Here is a 20,502-nt window from a genome sequence, read left to right as displayed (position 1 = left end):
AAGTAACACAAAGTACATGATTAACTTTGCCAACATTTTCATCTATCAGTTCTGAAGATCAGAGATGCATTATCCATTTCCTAAACAAAGTCTGTAGCTAAAAAACTGAGCTTTAACTATGAAATATTACGGAGCTGCTTCATTTGTGTTTGGAGAAAGGAAGCCCTGTCTGGAAGCTGTTGTTTAAATATCTTGGTTTCCAAATGGTGAATTCCTTACCCTCCCTAGTTCATAGGTAAAAGGGAACTGTGTACTCACTATACATCACTCAGCTGTTTGCTGTAAGACTGGATGATAATCCTTTTTTTTTACTTAACTTCCTTCTATTGCCATTGTTCATTCTAGAAGGCTTCATTATTCTTTACTTACCTCAGAGATTTCTTAGAGTTTGGTCAAGGCATTAACGTTTACGTACATTTACAAAGTAGTGATATATATTAGATAGGTTTACAGCATTTATTGACTATTATTGATTCACTTAAAACTAAAGTTAAAGTATAACACTAATGTCCTACTCCTGTAGCCAAAACTGTCTTCTCCACAGTCAGCAAAATAGGCAAATTAGGCAGTATCTTCCCTTTTTTCATTTTAGTTACTGGTTCTACAAAAATAAAAGGAAGTTCCTGCAAACTTATCTTCAAAGATATTTTACTGAGATTAATGTAAATCAGTCCAAGAGAATACAGGAAAAAAAATGTGGATAACCAAGACTACTTTCCTGATCTTGAAGACATTAATGATAAATACTAGGCATATTCCCAAATCAGTCACACACCAGATCTTCTACTGATTCTTTTTCAGCTCCTGGAGATGAGAAGCAATCAATAATAATAGACAACTTCAGAACTGTTTCCATGAGAAAAGTTTTGGAATGTGTGACTGCTGATTTGTATTTCCTGAAACAAGACTCCTTCATCAGATGAACACATGAAAAAAGAGTCTGATGGAATTAAGACAATTTGTAAGAGCTTAATCTGAGAGATGAGGCAAGAAGAGGCACAATGGGTTCCACAGATACCATTACTTCCCACAATATTAAAGGTCAAGTGCCTCTGTCTTGCTACAATATCAGGCTCAAAAAAGTAATAATCATAATAAAGAACACTTCTTGTAGGTTTGTTTGGTTTTTTTTTTTAATAGATTGGAAGGGACTTCAGCTCATTATTATAATTCAAGGCTGCTGACTTGAAAAACAAATACTCTAATTACTAGATATTACCTTCATCTAATAGACATACCTGCAAAACACAGCAAATATTTCTGCCGCAGACATTTACAGCAGATTGGTGGCTTCCCTCCATTTATAATTAATTTGGCATTACTCTTAAGTTCGTATTAATTGAGTAGCAATATTAAAATAGAATTTTACCTTATACTCTGAGTTAACATTTTCTAGTTAAACATCTGTAGTGCACATGGTTGGAATGGCACTTGAGAAAACTTAAGTGCCTAGATCTTTTCACAATTGTATGTGCATTAAATGATTAAGGAAGAAAAAAAGAAAAAATAGTTTTAATTGCTCTATATTCATAGTCATTTTTATATATATATTTTTTTATATATATATATATAAAGTTTAGATAACTGTATATAACTGTAGCTCCCTCCCTACAGTGCTATGACTTTTACACTAAGATAATAGAGTTGAATGGTTTCAACCTAGAAAGTCCTGAGGAAAATGCAGCCATATACTTTTATTGGATGGGCATGAAAAATGTGGACAGAAATATTAGGATAGTGATTTGGGTGGATAAGGATTCAAGTTCAAATGTAAGACCTGACTTCAATTTTTATGCTAATGTTGGTTAACTTAAACATCTTGCCATAACTTAAACTAATTTTTCTGCTTCATTAAGAAATTCCAAAACTGTTAAAATGGCATACTGGCATACATCATCTGGATGTTTTAACAGCAACTTGAATAACTGGGGGGTTTTGTTCATTTTTTTGCCATGCTATTTATATGTTAGTAAATACTAAGCATCTTTCAAATTAAATCTTTCTGTATTAATTAAAGTAAACATTAAAAGGTATCTACTTGGTTCTGAAATAAGCAGTAAGGCCAGAATAAAATAAACATACCTGTGCATGCTGCATATCTAGTAGCCTCTGGTTTATTTTGGTTTGCTTGTGTTTTGTTTTAAGAAGAATATAACACTTATTTTTATTTAAAACCACTTTTTTTTTTTTTTTTTTTTATTCTTGCTGCCTGATTTCATCTTACATCGGTAGTTTAGGTCTGCTTATGCCTTAGGTATAATTAACCCCTTTTGGAAGTACCTATGTCTGACAACTCATGACAGAAATCCTAACCCAATGCTTAGATGGCTAAAGTTAGATGAGATAAAACCCAGTCTGAATCATAGCTGTTTCTTAGAAATGTATCTTCCCAAAATGCTTCTCATTTTAATAACTACATGGCAGAATATGGCGGAAAAAGCTTTTTTTTTTTTTTTTTACTCAAAGATGATTGGCATTGTACCTCTTGTTCATTTGATTTCTGAGAGGCAAGTTTAATTAAATTGAGTATTCCGAAATATTGGACAATCATTTAATCCTTTTTTATGGATATCTTATTGCATTTAGTTGGTATGTGCTAAAAGACACTTACCCTGATGATCATCAGCTTTAAATATGTAGCTGACTAACCAATATATCCCTCTGAAAATGTGTATTTTGGGGAATACATTAATAAAATCTGCGAACAAATCAAAGTAAAAGCTACTGAATTTATCGGGTGAAATCACTCTAAAAAACTCTGGAAGGTTCTAGTATCCTGGTTTTGCCTTTGTTGTTTCTTTGTTTAATGCAAAAATTCTCTTTGCATGTAATTGCTGTGATTATCATTTTGCAGGAGATGTTACATACCATGTAAGATCAGAGTCATTTAAAGTGTAAACCTCATGTACAAAATATAGTACATAGATAGTGTATTAAATTAAGCTTCTGGGTGTAATGTTTATTATGTTTAGATCACAGCTCAAGTTATAAAGATACTGATGAAGAAAACAGAATTTACAAAAGATGTAAATGATGAATATTTAACACTAATAATAGAATACAAATACACATTAAGGCAACATTTAATTTACAGTTCCAATCTCTTTTTTAATTATATGTGGCCAGAAAATTATAAGTTAAGAAACAGATTACAGAAACACCTCAGGTTGCCTAATTTTTAACTTTTTAGAAAGGGACCTGGTTTAGACACATATTTTCTGAGACGCTTAACATAAACTTACCTGATACTGTACTATCACAAACAGATAAACTTCAACTATATGAGGAACTACAAGTTTAGAAATAACAAATAAGTTACATGATTACATACCTTAAGAACATCTCCTTGGGCTAAGTGAAATGTTCTGGCAGAAATATTGATTCCTTTCCCTGCTTGTACCTGAATGCTATAAATACATTCATGGTTGTTTTCATAGTTAAGAGGATAATTTGGGGACAGTAAGATTCCTTCATTATTTGTCGTGGAGGCTCCACATTCAGCTGCAATTAAAAGAAAATGTTAAGGTATATTTTAATAGAAAACAAATAGTTTTACTAATAGCGATAATGGGAATGTTAATGCAACCTAGTTCAACATTTTTAACATTTATTGATATCTAAAATCTAGTTCTACATACATGTTCATGACAGTGATTGAAGGCTACAAGAATATTTCTAAATTGCAGTACTTTTATTAAAGTATGTTAAATAATATGGAGAGTTATAATCATATTAATGGCACATTCCGGAATTGTAATGTTTTAAAGGATCTTTCTTGAATTTTGTTTTGGAGGAAATATACTCGTTTTTACTTCCCCAACACAGAAATTCATAAAGACTTGTGAATTAAATGAAAGTAAAAGTGCTCTAGAAGTTTATATCTGTATATATTTATATATACATGCACATGTATAAATATACAAACATGCAGATACACACATTTTTACACAGATTAATGAAAAAAAGAGAATTTTTTTCTAACATTAATTTACTAAAATAAACAACATAGTCAATGGCATAAATTACACTAGAAAAAGAGTTATGCTGTATCTACCAGCTAAACAACAGAAAAAAATAATTTTGTTAAGAAACAAGTAGAAAAATAGTAAATCCCAGCGGGGGGCAGGGCGAGAAAGAAAAAGGAAAAAAATGGGTTTAAGATTAGGAGTTAAAAATAAAAATAAGAAAGTGTTTCCAAGTAATACTGTTATTATTTCAAAAAAGAAACCTTATAATTGAGGACTTTGGTAATTAAGTTTAATAACCTACTCCCCCCCCCCCCCTCGAAAACATAAAAACTTGTGGCAATGCTACATTGGGCATTAATAACTAACTTTCATTTACTGTCATATTTTGGACTACTTACATAATTTTAATAAGACATTTTTATCACTGAGGTACCAGTATTTGAAATTAACACTGACAAACTATTACAATTCTTCCCTTTTTATTTAGTCTTGATATGTGGTCATTACAGTGCAAGAACAAGAGCATTTTCTCTCTTTGTAACAGATTTAGATTAATTTTAAATTTAACTGTAACACTAAATTTTCTGGGTTTAAGTTAGTTTTCAGGATCACTTCAATATTCTTGCCATTTATTTTACCCAGTCTCATGAGAATGCACCCCAGTTATTTTAACCTGGGAAATAAATAGGTTTATAATTTCACAGAATAACAAATTGTATTGTGCGAAACTAAGTGGTACTTTTAATGGTTTGAAAATATGTTTAAACAATCTATGGTATCTATTTTAAGAGATATTATTGTTTTTTTATCATTATGATAATTCCCTCACCAGACTTGTTTGAGTGAAATTGAGGTTATTGAAATATATATTTTATATATGAAATTTGTACACTACATGACAAAACCCCATTGATTAACTATTCTTTCTGTACACAGCAAAAACAAACATGGTGCAGAAGGTCAAATCAGGCACAGATCAAAGCAGAAGAAATGCTTGATGACTATGTTTAATTCAATAGTGATACAGAACAAGTACCCAAATAATTCAGGTGTCATCACTTTGTCTTAGAACAGTTGGATACACACAATCTAGGCAGAAGTGGAAAACCTTCTAGTCCCCATGATCATGTCTAACCTTTTACTTCATTCTCAAATAAACGGTTATTTGCTACTCTGAAGACACATAGGTCAGTTTGAATTACCACACATAGGAATAAGATGATTGTAATTCCAAGTTTGTGGGATATCCTTTCCCATTCCAGAGAGAGAGAAAAGTCAAAAGGCACAAGGTAATTATGGTATTAAGTTGATCCAACAACTCTGGTTTTGTCAGAACTGTAATTCAAACCAATTTTTTTTAAATCTGAACGCAGCAGTGAGCCAACTGTTATGGTATTTTTAACTAATATTTGAGAACCTTGCTAGGTTTTCTGTTACGAGTAAGGAAATTTTTCATGTCATAATATTTATCAATCTGATTGTCCTTTTCTTAATTTAGAAGGAAAATGTTGTGTTCCAAGTTGTGGACGCCCCATCATTGGAAGTGTTCAGGGTCAGGCTGGATGGGGCTTTGAGCAACCTGGTCTAGTGGAAGGTGTCCCTTGCCCATGGCAGGGGGGTGGACTAGATGATCTTCAAAGGTCCCTTCCAACCCAAACCATTCTGTCATTTTATGTACGATCACAACCCTCATGTTAGCAGACAAGAAAGCAGTTTAGTAACAGTAGTCTTGAAAACCACAGTATAAAATAACTTCTCCCATAGCATTCAGTTATACCATTGCAGTTCCACGGAACCACAGCCTGGAGCCTACAACAGTAGCTTCTTTTGTGTACTTCTCAGAGGGATTCTCACAAAATCAACAGTTAGATCCTGGCTTCTCTCCTTGCCAACTGTCAGTGCAAATTATAACTTTAAAAAAAAAAACACACCATGAAATACCAAACACACACACAAACACCAGCAGTATAGTTCTGAATAAGTGCTGAATCAAACAGGGAAGATACGTGATTAATATTGTAAGACTTTTTAAACTATACCATAGATAGTTCTATCTGCCAATCTCCACTTCTGTCTGTAAACATGAACAGACAGCTATGTTGCTTAAAATTACACGGAACTTCAGGTAACCTATGGTTGCCTTCTATTCTTTGATGTTAATACTGTAGCATAAATAAAAAAGATCATGTTGTGGTTTAAGCCCAGCCAGCAACAAAGCACCATGAAGACGCTTGGTCACTCCTCCCCCCACCCTGGCCCCAGTGGGATGAGGAGGAGAAAATATAAAGAAGCGCTCGTGGGTCAAGACAAGGGCAGGGAGGGATCACTCACCAATTACGGTCTCGGGCAAAAGACAGACTCAACTTGGGCAAAAAACAAAATCAATTTAATTTACTACAAATCAAATCAATACAAGGATAATGGGAAGTAAAACCAAATCTTAACAGACCTTCCCCCCACCCCTCCCTCCTTCCTGGCTCAACTCCACTCCCAGTTTTCTCTACTCCTCCCTCCAGCAGCACAGGAGGACTGGGAATGGGGGTTGGGGTCAGTTCTCCACACCTGGTCTCTGCTGCTCCTTCCTCCTCAGGGCGTGGGCTCCTCTCTCCCCGGGCTGCAGGTGGGCATCTGCTCCCCTGCTCCCCTCCATGGGCTCGGGGGGGACAGCCTGCCATCTCACCATGGGCTGCAGGGGCATCCCCTCCTTCCCTGCTCCTCCTCCCCATCCTCCTTCACTGACCTCGGTATCTGCAGAGGTGTTCCTCTCACATTCCAATCCCCCTACTCAGTGCAGGTTCCCCTTCTTAGCTCTCCCAGAGGCACTACCACCGTCGCTGACGGGTTCGGCCTTATGCAGAGGCGGGTCCGACTTGGAGCCGGGGAAGCTTCCAGCAGCTTCTCCCAGGAGCCACCCCTGCGGCCCCTCCCCCACTACCAAAAACCCCACCACATGAATCCAAAACAAACCATACTACTTCTATGTGCAGTTAAGCGCCGAGTAAAAAACTGTCAGAGAAAAAAATGTTAACTGAGTTCTTAAGATTAGAATAAATATAAATAATACAAGTATTTTGTTTAAAGTGTCCGGAAAAGAATTTTAACAGGCATTATGGTGGGTGACAGAAAAAAGAGACTGAAGAGGCAAACCAGGATAAAATTAAGGGAAAATGCATAAAGAGGGCAATATAGAAGAGAGAAAAGAAGGGACAAAACAGTATTTCAGAAATAAAAGAAAAACCACAGAGGAACAGAAAGTCTGCAACCATCCTTTAAAAACATACTTAGAGCTGTTATCAGAAATTACTAACATTTCTGCATTTCCTTAATGTTTCATTTTAGTAACATTCCCTATTCAACAGAGATGAAATTCAGGTTGTTTTAATGACAAAGTTTGTTTGTTTGTTTGTTTGTTTGTTTTAAATCCACTTATTTCAGCTGAAACTTAGAACCTACCCTACACACTTTGCTTGTAGGAAAAAAAAAGAAATAGGGGAATATTCCAACATCCAGCTATGTTTCCACAAAGATTTTAATTCAGCCTCATATAAAGTACAAGGATGTAACACTAAGATTGCAGTAAATCACTGTTTCTGGACTTCAGCAGAAATATAGAATCGTTTCAGTATTAGAAAGGAAAATAAACAAAAACTCAAAGAAGAATAATGAAAGGAAAATACTGATATAATGAGCTATTTATAAGAAATTACTGTTATGCTTTTGGTTATGAATGTGTGTTCATTGCACATTTCCATAATAAAACAGATGAGTTTAAACTACTGTTTATTAGTGTATTTAAATTCTGTAATCATGTAAAGTGCCATTGTTATTGTAACCAAGGAATGAAATGCATCTGTTTGGGTAATTTAACCATTTGAAAACAATTCTTCAATGAATGGCTTTTAAAAAAAATGCTTTATTAGGAGAATTTTGCAAGGTTTCTCACAGTTCAGCTGATGAAATCTTCACTATAAATAATTAGCAAACAAAAAAATGTGATGTACTGCTACAGGTTGAAGTTCAGCCATTGTTTTCTTCAAGACAATCCCTTAGAATCAAAAGATAAGAGCTAGAAATAGCACTTCTGTATTTTGAAAAGATGTCTGTTGGTTGAGAGACTAAGAGCATTGCAACAGCTTGACTGGGTGTGTAAGTGGAAGCATTCTAAGAAGGATTTTATCTTTAACCAACAGTGGTAGTAGACTGCAAATCCACAGTTACTTCAGAAAGTGTATGTAAATTCAGTGCTCAACAAACTGTTTCTTATAAAACTGTTAATCTTCAGAAGTTCTCTCTCTTCAACTGATGGCTGATACAAGCAAGAAAACAGACTCTTGTCAAAACAAGACAGCAAAACAGAGGATAACAAGGCAATTCTGAAAGGATTCAGTTGTGACTGAAGCATTCTTTCCCTGAATAACCTGAGTTATGAGGTGATCAAAAGTTTTCCAGGTGGTTTCGGTATCCTGAAAGAGTTAAATACAGGGAATGCCATGCTGGTGAAGAAAATGAAAGGAACATTGTCTTCTTCAATCATAAGAATAGTGGTTTTTTCCTTTTTTCACATTGTTCCAAAAGACCAGATTTCCTTTCATAGAGCCAAAAATTACTAACTGCAATTTCTTATTATGTATTGTAGAACTTCCCCCACCACAATGTTTGAGACATTAACTCTTTCAGTCTCTCACACTGTAGTACATGCATCTACATCAGAGTTGATCTGAACATCAAGAGATTCATGTGGCTGTCTGCGTATTAAATTTACTTTCAGTATACTTTGCACATACTTTTTTGGCGGTTTTCTGTCTGCATTGTTTATGTTATAATGAAAGACACTATTGTCAGATTTGGGAAGGTCCTGTATTTAAGACCTACACATAATTTTACAGCAAGTTGATGTTTCTACTAAAATAGACAAATGAGAAAGAAATCCTTATTAGAAACAATTATTTACATTATTACTATTATTTTTCATAATTAATAGCGCCAGCTTATAAGAATGGGGAGGAGTCCCATTCTTTAAACAATATGCTCCTGCACTGCAATCAACCAACGGAGGATGGAGAAATAGCATGACAAATGAGCTGCATTAGTATTAACAAGGTAAAATATATTAACAAATACATTTGGTGTATTAGGAGAATTTAAACAACCAATGTGCACAATTTGCCTTTAAATAACTACAACATTCTCATAGAACAAACCAACAAACAAACAAAACAACCCTAAAACACAAAACCCCACAACCAAAACAAAACACAAAATAACCTGACAACTGTTGGAACTTAGTGAAAATTTCTACACAGTGAACAGGAAGAGTTAAAACTTTATGTAAAATATTAAAATACATAAGAAATATTAAGAAAGTGCTTATCACATTATAATGCCATTATACTAATAGACAGTGAGCCCTCAATGGCTGTACTTTGCTTTGTTCAGGATATCCTATCCCTGGAGAAAATAAAAGAAATACAACATACTCAGAAAAGATAGGAGAAATATTTAAAGGAATAAATTTACTTCTGATAAGCAAAAGAAAGATTAGGATTAATTTGTTCTGAGAGGAATCAATGACACATTTACAAGTCAATATCACAGACCTTAAACTGAGAATTCATGCTGCCAAAACATTCCACATATTAAAAGAAAACTCAGTTAAAACTAGCAAAAGGACACTTTTTCAAACCCAAAATAATAAACCAACATTTGCCTTAAATTTTGTGTATGCACAGAAATGGATAAAGCTATGCAGCAAGACTCTAATAGCAAAATGGAATAAGATGTAGAGAGGGTAGCTAATGGCTCTCCTGCTAATTAAGGGACTTTGCAATTACTGCAGACATATCTATGGTAGTACCTTCACTTCATTGGCTACATAATTGTGTTTCAGTTCAACACTGAGTTTATTTTTTTCTCTCATACAATATAACCTTTCAGACACTTCTATTTTTTACTCCCCAGGTATTCCCTGAAAAGTACCTTAACTCTAGCTTGGCAATGAAACTACACAGGTAAACAGGAAAAAAACCCCATCACCTTAGCAAAAATCTTTACCAGAAAAGATCCATATACAATATTATCTGAAAAGTATGCAATAAACATGACATAAATGAATGGATTTTAAAGTCAGTGTCTTCCAGCTAAGGTTTAGCAGACTGGAAGATTGTATGGCCCTGAGGAAGCCAAAGGAAATGCCCTACACAGTTGGGAAGCTATGAAGAGACTAGATTATTTTCTTTACATATACATAGAAATTCTGACGTAACAGTTATAATGAAAGGCAATGCAACTTGGCTATTGGGCAGCCTTATAACGGAACAAAGAAAAGAAAGGAAAAAAGAGAATGGAAGAGGGTGGGGAGAGAAAGACAGACATGAGAATTCCTGACATAAAAGAGATGACTTTCTACATTTCAGTAGAAATAGAGGTAATTCGAGGAAAGCAGTGTGTGTGCTGAATATGAACACTGCATTTGGTTATTATTTGAATAAAGCATGAAAAGAAAACATGAAACTAGGGAATGACAGTATTCTTACAGGTCTTTAATCATCTTCATTCCATTACTGATTATCAGAAAAGTTTAATTTTTTTCTATTTCATTATTTTCCCTTTAAAGCAACAATAATTGCTCTTGTTTGTTCTTGTCTATAACATAGTTACAGGGAAATTTAAACGCTTCTTTTAAGCTAACTATTGCATTGAAAATTATAAAGAGCACTAGACAGAGACATCTGAACTCCAAAAGCATCAGAACCAGCTCAGAGGCGCTACAACCTTATGAAAATAACTGAACTGCATATTCACAAACTTAAGATGATACCTGTGCTCTGTACCACAAGCTGGAGACATGCCCCTAATATATTGTTGAAAATGTTTATTACTTAGGACTATCCACAGCTTAGATTTTGCTTCTAGAAAAAGCTAAAATTGAACAAATATTCATACTTACTTTAAGTATTCTTTAAAGAATCCATTGCTTAGTATCAAAAAAGAAATTTTTTCACTGTCTATATTGACGTTCAAAGCAAGCAATTTAAAGTTTCTTGACTCTTTTTTTAACCATTAGATATGTCTATTTATTAACAGACTGTACTGGGTTTGGCTGGGATGGAGTTAATTCATAGTAGCCCATATAGTGTGTGGTTTAGATTTGTGGCCAAACCAGTGTTGGTAACACACCAATGCTTTAGCTATTGCTGAACAGTGCTTGCCCAGCATCCAGGCCTCCTCATGCTGCCCCGCCACTGAGCATGCGAGAGGCTGGGAAGGGACACAGCTGGGACAGCTGACCTGAACTGACCAAAGAGATAGTTCATGCCATAGAGTGTCACGCTCAGCAATAAAACTGTGGGAGTTTTTTCAAAGTAGTTGTTGCTTGGGCATCGACTGGGCATCAGTCTGAGCGACTGCCTTTGCATCACTTCTTTCTTTTTTTTTTTCTTTTTTTTTTCCCATCACTTATTAAACTGTCTTTATTTTGACCCACAAGTTTGTGGTTTATTTTTTCCCTTGCTTTTGACCTTCCTGTTCTCTCCCTTATCCCACTGCAGGGAGTGAGCAAGCATCTGGGTTGGGTACTCATCTGCCGGCTGGGGTCAACCCATCACATAGATTAAGATCCTATAGCATTCAGACTATGTCACAGTCATTTCATAGACTATTCAGACTATTAAAAATATGCAGCACTAAATAAAGCAGTCTCAAAAAATTAGTTTAGTGCAAAATTTCCTGCTACTATTTTTCTTTTCTTTCTTTTGTCTTCTCCTATAACATACCCTTCTGAATGTTCTTGAAAAATTGGGGAATTTGCCTGAATAAGCAGGAGAAAAAAATCAATAAAATAAATGAAAAGTTTTATAATTAGTAATCAACTGCACACAAGATGTAAGGACTAACAGTAGATCAAAAACTTTGAATAAGCCACCAGTATGGCTGGCTTCCTTATGATAACATGAGATTAAGATATATAAATGTGAGTACTGTCTGTGTCTCTTCTGTTTGATAGTGGTAAGGCCTCAGATTTGAGTAATGTGTTGAGCTTTAGGAAGTTCACTTAAAAGGATAGGTAAGTGGATAAGTACAGAAATTCCAGAGGCAAGAGGCAAGGAAGACCACAAATCTGAAAAGACTGACAATAGATATGTTTTGATACAAAACAAGGCATTAGTCTTTAACATGTGGAAGCAGCTAAAGAGAGAAGTGGAAAGACCACATTAAATATACCTGATTTCAACAGTTGCCTCTTCCCCCAAGAATAAAACATCCCTCCTCCACATTTTTAGTTATTTACGTAAAGAAACATTGACTTTCACAGGATAAAGTATTTGATATTACTACTTGCTAATCATGAGAGCATATATTTAAAAAATATAAAAGTTTTCAGAATTGAATTATGATGTGATCAATTTCTCAACTATTGTTATGATTTTTCACAATATTATTCATTACATGTCTCTAGATATATTGAAAAGGAACATTCATTTAGATACCAAAAAACCAGCCAACTAAAGCCAAATCAAAACAAAACAAAACAATGACAGTATGTTAACATTGTTTGTTAGTTAACTAAAACTACCATACATATGCTGGAAACAAAAGTGATACAATTCACGACTGACTATAGACATCTACCTCAAAATGAGCTGAATCATATAGTGGACTCTTAACTCTATTGAGAATACATGCATTTACTATAAAGGTAACTTCAGGATATTAGGAATGCTGTACAGATATATGAACAAGACATACAAATGTATTTGTGTGAACCTCTACCACTCATGTAACTAGTGAATGTAATTATCACATTCATCAGGATTTACAAATAGTAGTATTAATTCTGTAACAGTTTATCAACTTTGAAACTATTAGTCATTTAACAGAACCATCTAAATAAACAGAAATATGGAAAATATTTCTGCATTTGTAGAAAAGACTTGTTATAAAAATTGTTCCAGCACAACATCAAACCCTATGGAATTCAGGTAATGCCATCACTTGATGCCAAAACCAGGAGACAGCAGTTCAGCTTTAATAATTCAGTAACAAATATTTGCTATTTGAACATTACTTTTTCATTTATTAATTCTTAATTTCAAAATTTCACTAAGTTGTAATTTCAAATTCAGTTTTGAAAAATAATATCTTCATAAATTGAATATTAATAATATTAATTAATAGATATCATTTATTAAGCCAGCTTCTAAGTAAGGGGAGGAAAAACAACTTCTAATTCACTGGCAAATTATTTGGTTTAAAATTTATTATGGTTGGCTACTCTGTTTCAGGACTACGCACATTGGTCGTCTTTGTATCCAGAAAGGGATGCTTGATAAATGTTCTGGCGAGAATTCCAAATAATCTTGTTATCCACCAACATCTACAATTGTTTTTTTAATTTCTTTATAACATTGACCAGAACTATTTCCACAATTTAATTAATGTTGAAGGGAAAATTATTTATTTCTAACAGTTTTACTTTTTTAAAGTATTATTTTCAGCTGAATGGCCCTTCTTGCAATGCTGGAAAAGAGAATTGAATCTTTTGAGCTAGTTTACTTTTGCCATTTATTATATGAAAACACTTCCATCATCTCTCTTTTTATATTAAAACGTGTACAAGCTCATTATCTTTCTTCCTAACTGTTCTCTGAACTCCTACCAGCTCTGTAGTATTTTTATGGAGCTAAATTTGGAAATACTTTAGATGAAAGTACAAGTTACTGCAAGCAGTCTGTCCCCAGTCTTCTATACGAATTACCATATAATATATCATTTTTATTTTGTTTTCAGTGATTCTTAAATCAATTTCTTAAGTTAATGCCACTAATCTAGAATTCCTGAGAAGTATAACTGCAATGAGTCTTCTTTTTTTTTTTTTTTCCCCTCATGGTATTTATCAACCTTACATTTATTTTATCATACATTTATCTGTTCATTCATCTAGCTTATTACATCTCTCAGGTTCTTCAAAGTTTTCTTCTGGTTGTATCTATTCTAATCAACTGCTATCATAGAGTTCACTTGCAGATCAGTAATGAACGTATTAAAGCAAGACAGAACTAATACAAAATTTGAAACATTAATTTAATTATATGACCAATTTTTAGCATGCATGCTCTTTGCTAACAAACTTTTTCTTCTTACAGATTTTTTTAACTAATAACAAATTCATAGAATCTCACATGAAAGTTTAAGTTTTATTGAAAAAAGTTAGTGAGTTCTTCTTTATCCATTAATTCTCTGTAATTTTCATGAAAAATCTAAATCATTATTTCTTTTTACAGGACCTACAGCATTGGGTGAATGCTGACATTAAATTCTGACCCACAAAGAAGACCATTTTAACTGATGGGCTAACCCTTTGCTATGTCTGCTCATGGTAAAAGAGGGAGCTGAGAAGAGTAACAATTTACCTAGAGTTTTGGCCAGTTAAAAAATGTATGTACGTATACATGATGTACAGATGAATATACAAATAAGCACAATCTGTTATTTCCTCAGTTTGCAACGGAAATAAAACTATACTGGGAATAAGTCAGAGAATAATAATACAAACTGAGAATTTTCAAATGTTGACAGTATGCTTAGTAGTTTGGACCTTCAGTTGGCCATTATTATATGCATGGCATAATCATGAAAAAGGTAGAAAAGCTAGTTTCAAAAATATAGACAATATAGTTTAGTTTTGTCTGTACTCAAAGATATTACAGAGAGAATAATTACTAACTCTTAAACATTCCCAGTCTAGTGGCAGTCTAGTAGGTCTGCATTTCCAAGAATCTCTGCACCACATCAAGCAGACCTATCTCACGTTTGGGAAATATGCCTTCTGTTGCTGGTCTTGTTCTTTTGATTCAGAATGTGGCACCAGAAATACAGCAAAGACAGTAGAAGATCATCCTGTGATGACTCATTGACAATCTGAAATGGCTAGTTCATGGACTACGTATGTTGCCATAGCTACCATGTTATTGTTTATTTTCTGTAAATTAAAGGTTACAACACATTTAAGTCACCTTTGCATTAAACTTCTGGTAAAATCTGTTAAGTTTAATTCTAAAAGAAATCAATGAACTATGAATCTTGTCAAATTCTCAGGAAAAGAAAATAACATATATGTATAACCAAAATAGAGAATGAATACATAAACCTATAAACATGTATTACCAAAAGGAGGATTATTTTATTTAACTGCATGGCAAATTTCAAGTTATCTAAGGGATCTGATAACCCAAATCACACTGAATTTTAAACACTGGAAACAAAAGAAAATAGTGTAAAGCACTGTTAACGTATTAAATTCAATCTCTTCCTGTTTAAAGAATTTTCACAAGATATTTATGATTCCACTGATTTTTCAGATTTTGAATTTAGTCAACTTGAGGATTACTAGTAGTCCAACATATTGTAAAGTCCATTTGCAGCCAATGAATGACATACAAACACCACCAGAAAAAATCATTCTTACTGGTCCTAACCTCTGTGCTTCTTAGAGTCTTAAACATCAAGAGCATGTGAACTAGGAACCAGTCATAGATAACGTCAGTTGTTCTGACACCCTGTTTATTCTCATACTCTTTCTGAAGGCCTCAAATACTATCTCTCATCACAGGACTAGAACAACTGTGACCATCATGTGAATGGAAGCACTTTTATCATATGCTAATGAAGCACTTTGGTCACATTACCTGTGTTTGCACTGCTAAATGCATCCACTCCCGGAAGATATCCCCGGCTCGCAGGCTAGATGGTGAAGTATGGTGTTCATCTACATTGCTCAGAGCTAAGTCTGTCTAGAGAAGCGCAAGCACTTCTGTAACAAATATTAACATGTTTTGGGGTGTCCTCTAGATTCTGTGTGGTGCCTCTGTGGCCCAAAAGTGTAACTATAATTTTTCCTGTGTTCAGAGTATCCAAAATTATCTAAGAACAGTGCTACATCCAGAATACTAGTGGGTTTTTTGTTGCGTGAAGTTACACAAATGTGCAATATGAAGATTGGCATGGTGGTATGAAAGTGATCAAGGGTACAAAACAGGCTTTGATTATGCATGTCTACAAAAATGCTGTTAGGAGGACTCCACTGGCAAACAGGACGAAGACTAGTGCAGTGTTACCCATATCACCTACTGGAAAGCTATTCTGTAGTGAACTATCGTTATATCCACACAATTTTGTTTTAAAGAAACCAAAATGGTTCACATATGAGAATACCATAGAATGAGTTAAAAATTATGCAACTTGCACTATCAAAGGACCAAGACACAGGTGAAAGTAGAGAGCTAAGATATGTAACAATGCATAGGTATTCATTATGAACATTTACTAAGACAACGGAAGAAATATCATGACCCACGGGACTCAACTATACCTATCAAGAGGATGTAGGATCAAGAACACAGGCAAATTCAAGTTGGAAGGGACCTGAGGATGTCTCTAGTCCAGCCTCCTGCTCAAAGGCTCAATGCTGATGTTAGACCAGGTTGCTGAGGGATTTAACCAGCTGGATGTTGAAAATCTCCAAGGATGGAGACTGCACAACCTCTTTGGGGAATATGTTCCACTATTCAACATTTTCTTTGTGAAAAGGTTGTGCTTATTTCCAGTCTGAAACTCTCTTATTTTGATTTATGCCTTTTCCTTTCATCTTTCTGTTATAAACCACTGTGAAGAACCTTGCTCCATCCTCTTAATGATCTCCTCACAGCTGTTGAGAACTGCTGTTAGGTTCTCATGAAGCTGTCTCTTCTTCAAGCTGAAAAGACATGTTTCTCTCACCTTTCAGCACTGGATCAGTGGTCCAGCTTCCAACCATCTTGGTGGCACACCACCAAACTTGTTCCAATTTTTCTGTGTCTTTCTTGTATTGTATTATTGTATTGAGAAGCTGAACACAAATACTATGAACAGTGGTTGGTTCCCATGTGAGGTTGTGTGTATGTGAAAGTGTATATGATATCAGAAGCATTAAAGCTCATGAATCATTTTGGCAGAAAATGCCAAATGTGAGCAACAGTAACAATATGTAAATTTCTGAATCCAATAAAAGTGGTCAACAGGAATTTCTACTCTCCAGTTATTTGAATTTCATTATTATGTCATATAAATTAAGCATGAAATTGGCAAAGGCTTGATATTTATGGGGGGAAAATGGCTGATTAAGTAATTCTAGTGGAGACTATTCCATTTTCAAAGATAAGGAGAAAATAGGTTGACTGGAAAATAATTTACACATTGTGTTCCAGCTTTTCTTCCCCCCCCCCCCAACACACAATTATAAACATTCTTTTCTGTGTCATGAAAACTAAATAGCAGTTTTTTTCATTTATGCTTCTGTGCAAGTTCTTCTTTACTGATAATTTACCAATTCATTTTCAGTATACTAACACTGCCAGAAATTTATTACTAAAATTTAACCTGTCTTCACAACTGTGCATGCATTCATTATTATTAAGGTTACAAATTCACCAAATATTCACAAAAATAACTTTATTCATGCTTTACACTGACTTAGCTTCTAAACCATCTCTTCTGTAGATAGATACATAAATGTCACTTATGCATATGCCAAATTCAGAACTTTTGTTATACCAAGGTAAGCATAGGAATAGTTTGGACATGAAAACTATGATACAGTAACTAACACTGGGTAAAAGCAAGCACATAATCAGTTGATAGTTATTATACAATCAGATTCTGAAAGAAACTTATGTTTTACTATCATATAATTTAGTATGAAAAAAAATATTTCAAATGCACATTGATAAAGATATATAAACCTTTCCCTATAGCATATACTCTTAAATAAATAAAATAAATACAGACACTTAAGTAACTATCCTACTTTTTAGAGATTTTATTGGTGGTGTTTTAACAGTTCTCAATAGAACTGAAGATCAAGACATTTAGGAACAATTCAGCTCAGACAACATTAGCCATTAAAAGTTAGGTTTCTAGTCAAAGCTACACATGTAGACTACCTCTACAATGAGTGGAGAGTGTTAGGAACCATCAGGAAGTGTTTCCTGTCAGTTATCTTAACCATCATTTTAAAACCAGAACAACTGTTCTGAGGGTATTCTGAGGATATTCTGAGGATATAGTTCTGTAATTTACATAGGAAGCCTAGGTTGACCACACTCCCATACATGGACTTAGTTTTATGAAGTTAACTCTGGTCTAAGTGCTCTAACTACATTTACATAATTTTATAATACAGGTATCACTTGGAAGCTTGCATTGACAAAAATGAGTCAATTATTAGGCATCTGAACTGGTAAATGCTGTTTTAAATTAATACCCAATTTTCTGAACCTATTAATCAAAATAGGAAGAGTAAGCATTGCACCCTCAATTTGAAATGCTTTCAAGTATAGAATATGAAGTCCATCAATAGTTCTAATACTAAATATGTTAAGAAAAGATTAAATAAATTTGACTAAGGAGATACAGAGAATATGAGATTACACTAAAAAGTAAGAGGTGTATTACCATGCTTTTCCATGCTGTAAATCTGCAAATCCATGGACAATGACTACACATACAAGCAAATGAAAGCAGCTGACCACGTACCCACACACCTTGGCAGAGGTGCACTCCATACTCGTCGGCCACCACCAAGACAAATAATCTCTGATGCGCCTTCTAAACGATATCCAGATGAACAGGAGAATGTCAGAATATCTCCCACTCCAAAATTAATTCCTATTCTATTACCAAATTGTGGGATCCCAGGATCTTCACAAGGTTCAAGATTATACTCTGAAAACAAGAGAGCAAGTCAGCTTGTACGAGTGAGAACGTGTTTTCTATCAGTCATATTTATAATCTAGCAGTCTAGTAATTTCTGTATATTTCCACCTGACTATCAATACAGATTTCAGATTTTAAAACAAAATGAATGCGTGAATGTTAAATTGGCAATTATGCTACATTAAAAAGTAAGACTAATGAATACATTCACAACATTTTTAAGCTGCATAACACAAAACGCTTTATCACTCTTGTAAGAGCCATAAATGTCTCAGGTACATAAAACAAATGAAAACAATGGCATAGCATAAAAGCCTAAATAATTGACACTTGGGCTCATCTGGAATTTCACTAACTGAAATTAGACTAGTTCTGTTTCCTCCCCTTGCTTGAAAATGTGTCTTACAGTTTACTGCCATCTTATTTGTCATGTAGCAGAAATGTGTCTACAGAGGCACACAGGTTTGCTTGCTTTGAAATTGTTGTGCTTAGGAAACAACTTATGTAATTTTATGATTTCGTATATGTATTCATCAAAATCACTTCAATTTTAAACTTTTATTTTTCTCTTTACATAAAATACTGAAAAAAAATTTTTCAGGAGCCAGGTATTGCAAGTATTTCTTACCAGAGAAAGAAATATTAAATCCTTCGTATGATATTGAAAAATCTGAAATAAAGCGCAACTGAGCCCTGAAATTTCCATAGAGACCAGCATTGATTGGTGAAGGAAGCTCTGAGCCAGTCAGACGTGCTAATGGCTGTGTGAAACTGCCATTCTCTGTTATTAGTAAGTAGTCATGATGATCCTCCAAATGAAAGGTGTAGAAGGTAAACTGCACTCCTATTAGAAAAAAACAGAATTAGATTTACATATCACACTGTTAGCATCAATGTAATTAAGCCAAGAATTAAATTCATGCATTTCATTATGAATCATGATTCAGAAAATGAAGATAATCCAATTTTTCTAAAAATTAGTATCTTTCCTGATTTTAGTATTAAAATACCTTTGTAGCCAGTCTTTTTGTTTTGCCACTATCTTTTAGTTTTGCCTTTAGCTGCAAAATATGGATGCTTGATTTATAGAATTCAAAGACATATGCTTGCACTTTTATGTAAAATCCAGTGATGCACTATGTATGTTCAAAATTACAAACTGTTTATGGCAGAACAGGAAAGCTGAACCTTATTTCTTACAGTCACCAGTATTCTTGTATAGCAGCAGTGAAAAGAAAGGTTATAAAATAAATGACATTATATTCTAATGGCACATACAGTAATAGCAGCACCTCCTCCCCCAAAAAGGGAGGTCTCTTAATAAGATGTGGCATATGTCAACAGTATGTTTCTTTGAAAACCATCAGATATAAATCACACATCTAGAAAGGAAGATATATCCTTGAACACAATAGCAATAAAAAGACTTAAAAGTCAAGGCAGACAATTAAATTACTTTTTCTGCATTTCTGTAACTAAGAGTTAGACCATGATCTTTGGGTAGAATGCACAGAAAAGTCAAGAAAAAGAAACAGGAGAAGACATTAGCTAGCTTAAGTGGTTATTGAGACCTCTAGTGTAATAGCATTTTCAGTTTTATTGTGTAAGTTATAAACCAATGAATCAGGCTCTGTAAAATATATCTAATGATGTAATGCTTAGGAAGATGCACTCGTGATTGAAGATTAACATAGTATATGAAGATTAATGATCTTTGGCTGCTCTCATGCACAACAGATTTTTAATAGTAGACATAATTTAATCAAAAAGCAAACAAATAATTCCC

General features: G+C 34.1%; 1 protein-coding gene across 4 annotated transcripts in view; it reads right to left on the bottom strand.

Annotated features, from left to right (window-relative positions):
• CSMD3 (CUB and Sushi multiple domains 3) overlaps positions 1-20,502 on the bottom strand; it is a 756,594-nt gene that overhangs the window by 259,492 nt on the left and 476,600 nt on the right. For all 4 annotated transcript variants that reach the window (XM_030011520.2, XM_030011521.2, XM_030011522.2 and 1 more), the window contains 3 exons: positions 19,345-19,560; positions 18,537-18,725; positions 3,332-3,501 (listed from right to left, as the gene is read on the bottom strand). In XM_030011520.2, coding sequence (XP_029867380.1) covers positions 3,332-3,501; positions 18,537-18,725; positions 19,345-19,560 — 575 coding nt within the window. The remainder of the gene's footprint in view (positions 1-3,331; positions 3,502-18,536; positions 18,726-19,344; positions 19,561-20,502) is intronic.

Source organism: Aquila chrysaetos, chromosome 4, assembly GCF_900496995.4.
Source record: "Aquila chrysaetos chrysaetos chromosome 4, bAquChr1.4, whole genome shotgun sequence".
Lineage (NCBI taxonomy): Eukaryota > Metazoa > Chordata > Aves > Accipitriformes > Accipitridae > Aquila > Aquila chrysaetos.
Note: the sequence above shows the minus strand (reverse complement) of the source record. Positions and strands in the feature narration are given on the sequence as shown.